Genomic DNA, 8798 nt, shown 5'->3' with positions numbered 1-8798 from the left:
ATGGAGAGACTATGCCATTTGAACTATAACTCATTGGCAACAATAATAATACATTGTTCTCTTAATATATTATCAATACAAATGATTTATAAAATCTTTTTAATAATTTAAGATCTATAAAAAATATATAAAATCTATGTATCAAATCAGAACTAAATTTAAAATCAGTTATAATTGAGATAAAGATTTAATTTGTTAATAAAAGATTTTTTTTCCTTAAGCTATTAAAGAGAGTCAGAACTGTATAAAGGCTACCTAGCAATAGAATAAACGAACTAATTACTCGTTACCTTTCCATGGAATTCACCTTTTCTTCTTTGCAAATCACTCCCATTGAAGATCCAGCCATACCACAAGAGTTTTATTTTGGTGATTGCTTCTCCATCATCTTCAATTGCACCAAAAAATTGATCCAAATGATCGAACGCTCAAACCCAACTCCTGAAGTTGACTTTTCTTCTACTACAACTACAGCCAGTGAAGCAATCTTGGTTCCTTCAGACATCCTATGTAGTTGTACTCCACTCACAAATCTCAACAGAGAAGACACAGTCTTGTTACATGAAATCTTTTCTTCAATGCCTGTGTCCCCTGAGTTATTGGACCAAATTTTACCTGACATAGGCGAAACTGCAAGAAGGATTCTAAGTCGTGAAAGGTGTGACTCCAACACGCGGGAGATTGTTGTGAACCTTCATGTTACCACGTACATTGTTGTTCAAGATTCTGATATCTATGATGATGATCTCTGTCAAAACTTTTCTGAACTAGCACAATTCGTGAATCTGTTGGAGAGATCCAAAATTGATGAGCAAGATGATGATGCTGAATGCGCTATTTGCTTGGAGAAATTTGGCCATGGTAATGAAGATTCAAGTGTAGAAGTTGTTCGCACAAATTGCTCGCATGTTTTTCATGATCACTGCATGTTCCGCTGGCTCCGAGGTTGTTCCAACTGTCAGTCGCCGTATTCTTGTCCATTGTGCCGCTGCATCATATTTCCAAATTCACAGACACAGATAGATGATGAATAGGCTCATCTTCACCATGCTATATTCCACTTAATTACCAGGCTTACTCACTACAACTTGAAGGAACCTTTCTTTTTTTAGTGTTCCGTAGCTTCTTTAATTTGTTTTAATTATGTAGAATTATTATCCTAATTGTTAAAATGTGAATAAATAGTAATTTTCTTAACATAGGATAAATCTTCAACCTTAAAAGTATAATTCTAATAGTTGTTTCGTTAAATCAGTCTGTGTAAATTAACTTTACACAAACAATAAGAATTGGTTAATTTGTCATGTTATTCTGAATTTTCCTTTTATTAAACTTGAGTGTTTTTGAAGATAATTATCAATTGCCTTCGTGTCTTGTTGCACTTTTTTTTTCCTTTTCTAACATAACAATCCTTAATCAAACAATTAACAAGAAGATACCTTAACAGAATAATATTAATAATAGAATAATATTACATTACTAACAAGAAGATACCTTAATAATATTACTAACAAAAGATTTGTACATTAAAAAAATAACATCCAAAATCTATATTGTTTCTCCAGATTTATTGTAACTCAAAATCATTAACCTGAGCGTATATATAAAGATATAAATTATTCTTATACGTTAAAAGCTAACTAAGCTTTAATATAGTTTCTGGGCATGTTGCTATTGTTTATATGCAGGTATCACTACTTCACCAGTGCACACAAATAATTATATTATATCATTATTGTTGTGCATTACAAAATCATTTTCATGAAAAAATAAAACAAATTCTGTGTTGTATCAGAAATAAAATAAAATGTGTTATGTCATTGTCACCAGCACTCTCATATACAATCCTTAAAAGTACATTAATAGTTTTTACAAGGTGGCGTCTAAAATCAATCCAAAATATTTGAAACCAGAAGGAATGATCCTGAAAATATTCATGCCTTCTGATGAAAGCAACACTATTAGATCAATATACAGTATACAACCCTTAAGTACTAAATTTTATTAAATACATTAAAATAATTTTATATAATTTATTTTTTAATTAACCCCTGTTAATAGTCTTTATTATCAAATATCTAAGTCTTCATTTATTTTCACTTTAATGTAATTTTTGGTTTTGCTATCAAAATTTCTTTTTACTCACGTTCTCAAATATTTTATTCTCACTTTTTTTTGGGTGTCTTTTTTATTCTCACTTTATAAAATCCTATGTGCCCCTTTTGTTTTCTCGTCTATATAACGTTAAAACCAAAAAAAAAATATTATCTAATTAAGAAGTGTCAAATTAGAATTTTTCGTTTAGCTAATGCGTGAATGATAAGCAGCAATGGCTACTATGAGGAGAATTGTTAAGGAGCCAATATTTTTATTAATATTAATTAATGTTTTGATTCCGCCGTTTCAGTTATTATAGTTTGATTAAAATCAACTAAAAAGACTTTAAACTATAAAAAAAAAATAAAAGAAAAAGGTGTGCGTTCAAGACTATGTAGTATGTACTCATAGTTCCACTTAAAAAATGTGTTTCTCCTACTACCATTCGGAATATCAATTAGGTGACTTCCTTTTCCTACTCATCTTTTAGGAAATTTTGCAATTCGATGACAACCACAATCAACCATATTAGCTTGTCTTGTAAGCTACAACTATCTATTTTATCTTTTGAAACACGTAAAAGAGGGGGTCTTCCCATATAATCTATTATTTACATAATATGAAAATTCAGAATTTAAGTTTATGATATATCAAGGCGCATACACATACACACGCCAACAAGGACGACACAGCTATATTTATTTACAAGAAATGTACATCGAACTGGAGATAGACTTTCTTTAAAGCTAACAAAATGATTAGTTACCATTTGTTTGGAGATGCTAGAGTTTTATGCGTTAAGCTGCCATCTTGAGACTAATGCAGGCAGAAGAATGACAGATAACTAATTTAATTACAGTTGGAGACAATACCACTGCCTCCAAGATACCTAGTTTAGAAATTAGAACTGCGTGTATAAGCTAACTGCACAGTTTAGTAGGATTAAGACCTGCCTCTGATTATAGAGAAGAGAGAACTGCATAGGATGATGGAGATGCTTTAGAAAAAGCCTTTAGACAACACCACATGCTGCAAGCAATAGAGGAAAGGTTAGGACTAGGGAACAAACCCAACAAAAGAATAGAAAATGCAGAATCAGTTGCCAATAATGATGTGCCTAGTGTCTCATTTTATGTGCAAAGGGAATATGCTTCAGTGACTTATGATTCAATTTGAAAGCTCAAAATCTGTGTTTGGAATACAGCTAGAAATTACCTGGCTAATTACAAAGGTGAAACAACACGCAATAAATATTGGGGTTACCGCCAATACTGTGCCCAGCGATGAATGGTCTCAACCATTTGTGGGAACAATGCACTCACACTCTCGTTGATGAGATCCTGAAAAAAGTGTATGCTGGCTTCATCGTCCAAGTCCAAGCGAAACTTCTCTTGAAGCTGTACAGCAAGAAAGTCTAAGAACAAAAGAACAGTAACTGACATAATTATTGAAAGACAAAGAAGCTTACCTTGAGGATTCCTTTTTCAGGATCAGAAGCTATGTCAGGAATATTTGAACCCGCCATCAAGTAAAACAGATTTAAAATTAGGTTACTGGATTTCCGAAGAATGTTGTATGCTTCACAACAATAGGACTTGAACCTTGTATAATATTGGCTGCGGGGAGAAAATGTTAGCAATCACTACATTATCTCAATAACCAAAGGCACAAACAACGAGCCATTGTTTTGAATCTGAATGAACTATCCCATGGAAACTTTACCTTTCAGCACCACCCATAGCCTCAACCATTTCCTTGCAAAGCTTCATCGGGGGTGGAAATGGCTTAGGATCTCGCCCAAGGATAAAACCAAAATCAACATGAAAAAGACGTCCATCATCTCTAAGGAGGAGATTATCCAAATGCCTACCAAATAAAAAACTCACTTCAAGCAGGATAGAATATGGATTCCATGAATAATGTAGCATGCTCATTTGATTAAGTATAGAATATATGATACTCTTTATTGAAATTGCAGAGAAAGAATTGGAAACAGTTGAGCTGCATAAATGAAAATAGAATTTGTATCCAAACATTAAGACTAGTTTATTTAGAAATAGGTAAGAAACCTACTTCCTTACTTTTATCCTTCTCTATTCCCCTTTAGCCTTCATCTTCTTTTACCAGTGGACCAAAGTTACTACAAACAGCTAAAGGAAAATTGTTCGCAGTTAACAAAAATAAACAATTACCTGTCTCCAATACCAAGTATATATGTGATAACAGAGTAGCCAGCACAGCTTTTTATAAATGTTTCAAGACAAGTGGCTGTAATGCCAAAAGGTCCATGGTCATCAGGATGAAACTTCTGCAGGTAGCTTACGATACTACGGTGCTCCGATAGAATCTAGGCAGGAAAGGATTGCACATCAGTATAGAAATTCAAGGCTATACATCCAGCAACCAACCAGCTTATTTACTGAATATCAAAATCTATATCCTAGAAAATTTCAAGGGGGGAAAGAATGAGTTGGATACAGTTAATATGCAACTAACAAACTTCAAAAGCCTATATTTCAAACAGAGAAAAGGACTAGCAACCTTTCCGACGAGAGAACCAAAAAGAAAAAGAAGAAAAATGTTTGCAATCAAACATATAAACTTGCTCTGACATAGTTGTACCCAAATATAAATTGACGTCCATGACCATGACAAAACACACATCTAGGCATTTCCAGATATGTTCAGTGTTTTCAAAGAAGTTATAGGATAAATTATTAGAGAAAAATACTCATTTTCAACTCCTTTTAACAAATATTAAGTTATTCACAATGTAGTGATGTGCTGGGATATATCAAATATGAAATAAAATGAAAATAAGATTGGGAATACTAAGACCAAAGCATTAGCTTAACAGGTATGTGGTTACTTGCAAAGTAACAAAGGTTCACTTCTACATTAAAAACTTTATATAGTGACAAAGGAATCTTCAGTCACCAAAACACAAAAGGAAAAGGAACAGCACTGAATCCAAAATAACAAAAGAAACAACACTGAAAATTACCATACCTGTGCTAGCGAACGGGATGGAATGAATTCCAGCATGCCTTCATCTTGCCCAGTTGCTAGCACCATGTATGGTGTTAAGTGCAGGTCAAGATTTTCCAACTTAAGCAATCGATCCATTAGTGATACCATTTGAACAACCTACAAAACAGAATTCATGTAATGAAACTCATGCCTTCAGAAGATTGATCTATAAATTCAAGTAGAATTCCTAAGTGTGTGCATAAGCAGACAGGCAAGCATATGTTTGGCAGTGCTCAAATGCACACGTACACAGGTATCTATGGCAACTGTATTTAGAGCAGAAGAAAGAAGAAAGAAGAAAGAAAAGATAAAGGGGTGGAGAAGTAATGTTTTTTAGGAATACCAATTGGTCCTGTCGAATGTCATCACCCTTTTTAAATATGATTTTACAGGTTCCACCATTTGCTGTTCTAAAAGTAAGCCGCAAAGGATGCAGCGCACTTTTAAATATTGACGACTCTGAGGGTACAATCCCAGTGATGAGGACACCAGGCGCCAGAGGTGATCGTATTGGCTGCAATTGAAAGTAGCGTCAATACATTTGAAAACTTTTCTAAGATTTCAATAGATATAATTACTGGAAATACATTGGTTAAATACAAGAGATTAAATAGTTGTCTTAACTATAAATACCATTCATTGAAGTAAAACTGTAAACAGACAGATAAAAACAACAAATGACCATGCCAGTTCATAGACTAATTACCTCATCAAAATAAGTAAGCTCACTAAGAAGACCAGATAGCAATTGTCGGAGCTTTTCAATCTTCTTCTGTGTATTGCCACGGACATTCCTCACATCTCTTGTGATTGAACACAACTGAGCAGTCAACTCTGTCTGACGCACCAAACTCTGCCAAAGTTTAAACCCATCTTCCTCTCCATTCACACCAGCTGCCATCTGAAACAGGGACTAATAGTTTAATTTCAGAATGAATACATTTATTTTATTACACATCACAATGATGCTGGATACAATCCAAGATTAATAGGCCAAACTATATTTTCTTCAAACATTTATTGCATGTATGCGACAAATGACATCACAACGTTTTAATTAAGCAAGAAACCATTTTTTTTAAGAATAAATGAGTTTCACAGCAAATAACTAAATATAGATAGGGTGGTCTTCGTCAAAGTTTTCATTCTTAAAATCAATAAATTAAAAAAAAAACAACTTATTCAGAGATAACGACAAATTTTAAAAATGTCAGAATAACATGATTTTGTGATGTAGGAGTATAAATGAGGTAAAAATGTCTTAGTTATTAGGTCCAAACTAGCACAAGAAGAAATATACAATATCTTTTCAAGCAATATTTTTCAGATGCAGGTAGAAGAAGGGTACAGTCTACATATTATGACAATGAGAACCATAGACACAAAAATTACTGAAGCAAATGCTCATGAATAAGAAATTTATGAGTTCACACCTTCATCATATTCTCCTCCAAGATCTCGTAAGTGCAGTAAAATCGTTTGGCATATGCAGGGTCATAAAGTTCAACAGCCACATACCAACGAAGGAAGCTTGCCAATTCAATATTACGTAATGCTGTCAGAGTTAAAAAGGTTTCCTTCATCAGACAAACCAATTTTAATTAGAATCAGAACATGAACTTGCTCTTAAACCATCTGCACATACCACGTTGGACAAGGAAATGAGAAAGGCGAGATTTGTCAGAGCGCTCAAACCTAAGAGCCTGAACCAGCTGAAGCAAGTAACATTCAAGCTCCTCATCATCAGCTCTTTCAAGAACACTAACAGCATAAGCACGGACCTGAATAGATACAACTGGATTAGGCCTTATATAGCTCTTAAAGGTCCATATATTACTCCTAATGAAACTTTGAATCGAAGGTGAGATATTAAGTTATATATCTAGACCGAAAGCATGGGCTAGGAATGCCTTGGCAATTTTATCCCTACAACTACTGTTGTGTTAATTTGATGGCTTCCTTTTGGTGTTCTATTCATGGCTAGTTCATGGGAATCACAATTTCTAACAGGAAAAGAGATTTGCAGATGTGACATAGTCATTTGTTCATTTGTAAATAAAGGACGAAATTTATTAACATGAAGAGAATTGTGCAAAACGACAGGAGGATGAAAGACCCTCCTAACAAGAACAGGCAAGTACATACAAGAGGCAAATATTGAAGCATATATTGTCTCCTCAGTTCTCACCCTATTTGTAATTATCCTCTCTTCAGTATGATAAACTTTCTCTTCTCTATAACCATTATTCTTTTCGGGTAATATTGATGGAGGAAAATTCATGTATATGTCAAAATTACCTCTTCACTTTCAAAAACAGGAGACAGAAGTTCAAGTGCATCAGAAACATCAATCATTTCCCACTTTCCCATCAATTCTAGTGCTTGTTTTGCTTCCTGAGATGAGATCAGCATTAGAGGATATGAGAATTGGGAACCACTCATTGATAATACATTAGCAAGTACACAATCTATTTTCTAGGTTATATTATTCATACATTGTCTAGTGAAGATGAGTTGATGTATTGAGGCTACAGCCAAATTGTCAAAAGAACTCATTGCTTTAAGTGGCAATGTTATCACTCACCCAAAACCAATAATATAATATCTATTACCAATTCCCAAAACAACAGGCTAACCTGAACATCGCTCCATTCAACACAACGAAGGAACTTTGTGAGAGCCCTCTTTTCAGACATTAAAGAGAAGCGAAATTTCCATAATAGCTGTCTTTCATCTCCACTCAAAGTCCTTGTTGGTGGATACTTCAGTATCCTCTGAATGGACCTAGACATTAAGGAGTCAGTAAAATAGTTAGACAATCATTTTTATGCTAGAACATAGGCATTAAGGTGTCACTAAAATAGTTCAAACAATCATTTATACACTAGAAATTATCTTAAGTACAGTACTAGACCTCCAAAATTTTCTTTGGATAACATTTGGATGCCATAAAAAAGCATTGAACAAATGGTAATGTCTTCTGACATTGCAAAAATCCAAAGATATATTTTTACCCATATTTTACAAAGTATTACTGTTTAGAAATTACGGAAAAAAAGCTAATTAAATCTGAATCCATTTAGTTTTGAGATGTTAACCACCAGAGACCAAAGTTTGGTAATGCAGGTGCTGAAATGGGCATGGTTACACATCTGATGTGCCACATGTACAACATAAAAACTGTTCAAGATTTAAAAAATAAAATAAAATTAAAGAAAAAAAAGAAAACTTCTCTTTGAAGTGTCCAATCTTCCCAGGTTACTTGAAACTTCAGTAGTATGTCAATTGCTTTCACTTTTCAGTTCATAAATGTCGAGAAACAAACATTTTAAGTGCAGAAGAGGTCAAGCCCACCGTACAGTCTTATGATAGATAAAGTAGCAAAGTAAGATTAAATTTGAGCTTACTTTCTCTCATTTGAGCTTGGCTTTAAATCTCTGTCTATGACACCACGGGTCAAGCTTCTGGCCAACTTTAATTGTTTGTGCTCAGAGGGATTTATCTTTCCCACTTCAGGGTCCCAGACAATAACAATATCATTTGTTGAAGCTATAGGGGATGGCATCAAAAAATTTGCACCAGATTCCTACGTATTCTAACAAATAAGAGTTACAACATCTGTAGGGATCTATCCCACCCCCTTATAAAGGTCAATATATGATTTACAATAA

The 8798-nt window shown here is 33.8% G+C and overlaps 2 protein-coding genes across 2 annotated transcripts in view; one reads left to right on the top strand and one right to left on the bottom strand.

Annotated features, from left to right (window-relative positions):
• On the top strand, positions 292-1134 carry LOC107640389. Its single transcript, XM_016343913.2, has one exon. The coding sequence runs from the start codon at positions 297-299 to the stop codon at positions 1032-1034; it is 738 nt and encodes a 245-aa protein (XP_016199399.2). The 5' UTR covers positions 292-296; the 3' UTR covers positions 1035-1134.
• The window catches only part of LOC107643351 (phosphatidylinositol 3-kinase, root isoform), a 10029-nt gene continuing 3919 nt past the window's right edge, over positions 2689-8798 (bottom strand). Inside the window, exons 6-18 of the mRNA XM_016346966.2 lie at positions 8535-8713; positions 7764-7911; positions 7426-7521; positions 6773-6908; positions 6561-6682; positions 5834-6028; positions 5471-5641; positions 5107-5244; positions 4290-4444; positions 3820-3963; positions 3566-3713; positions 3313-3494; positions 2689-3126 (exon numbers count right to left, since the gene is read on the bottom strand). Of these exons, the coding sequence (XP_016202452.1) occupies positions 3357-3494; positions 3566-3713; positions 3820-3963; positions 4290-4444; positions 5107-5244; positions 5471-5641; positions 5834-6028; positions 6561-6682; positions 6773-6908; positions 7426-7521; positions 7764-7911; positions 8535-8713 (1770 nt within the window). The 3' untranslated portion in view covers positions 2689-3126; positions 3313-3356. The remainder of the gene's footprint in view (positions 3127-3312; positions 3495-3565; positions 3714-3819; positions 3964-4289; positions 4445-5106; positions 5245-5470; positions 5642-5833; positions 6029-6560; positions 6683-6772; positions 6909-7425; positions 7522-7763; positions 7912-8534; positions 8714-8798) is intronic.

Source organism: Arachis ipaensis, chromosome B05, assembly GCF_000816755.2.
Source record: "Arachis ipaensis cultivar K30076 chromosome B05, Araip1.1, whole genome shotgun sequence".
Classification (NCBI taxonomy): domain Eukaryota; kingdom Viridiplantae; phylum Streptophyta; class Magnoliopsida; order Fabales; family Fabaceae; genus Arachis; species Arachis ipaensis.
Note: the sequence above shows the minus strand (reverse complement) of the source record. Positions and strands in the feature narration are given on the sequence as shown.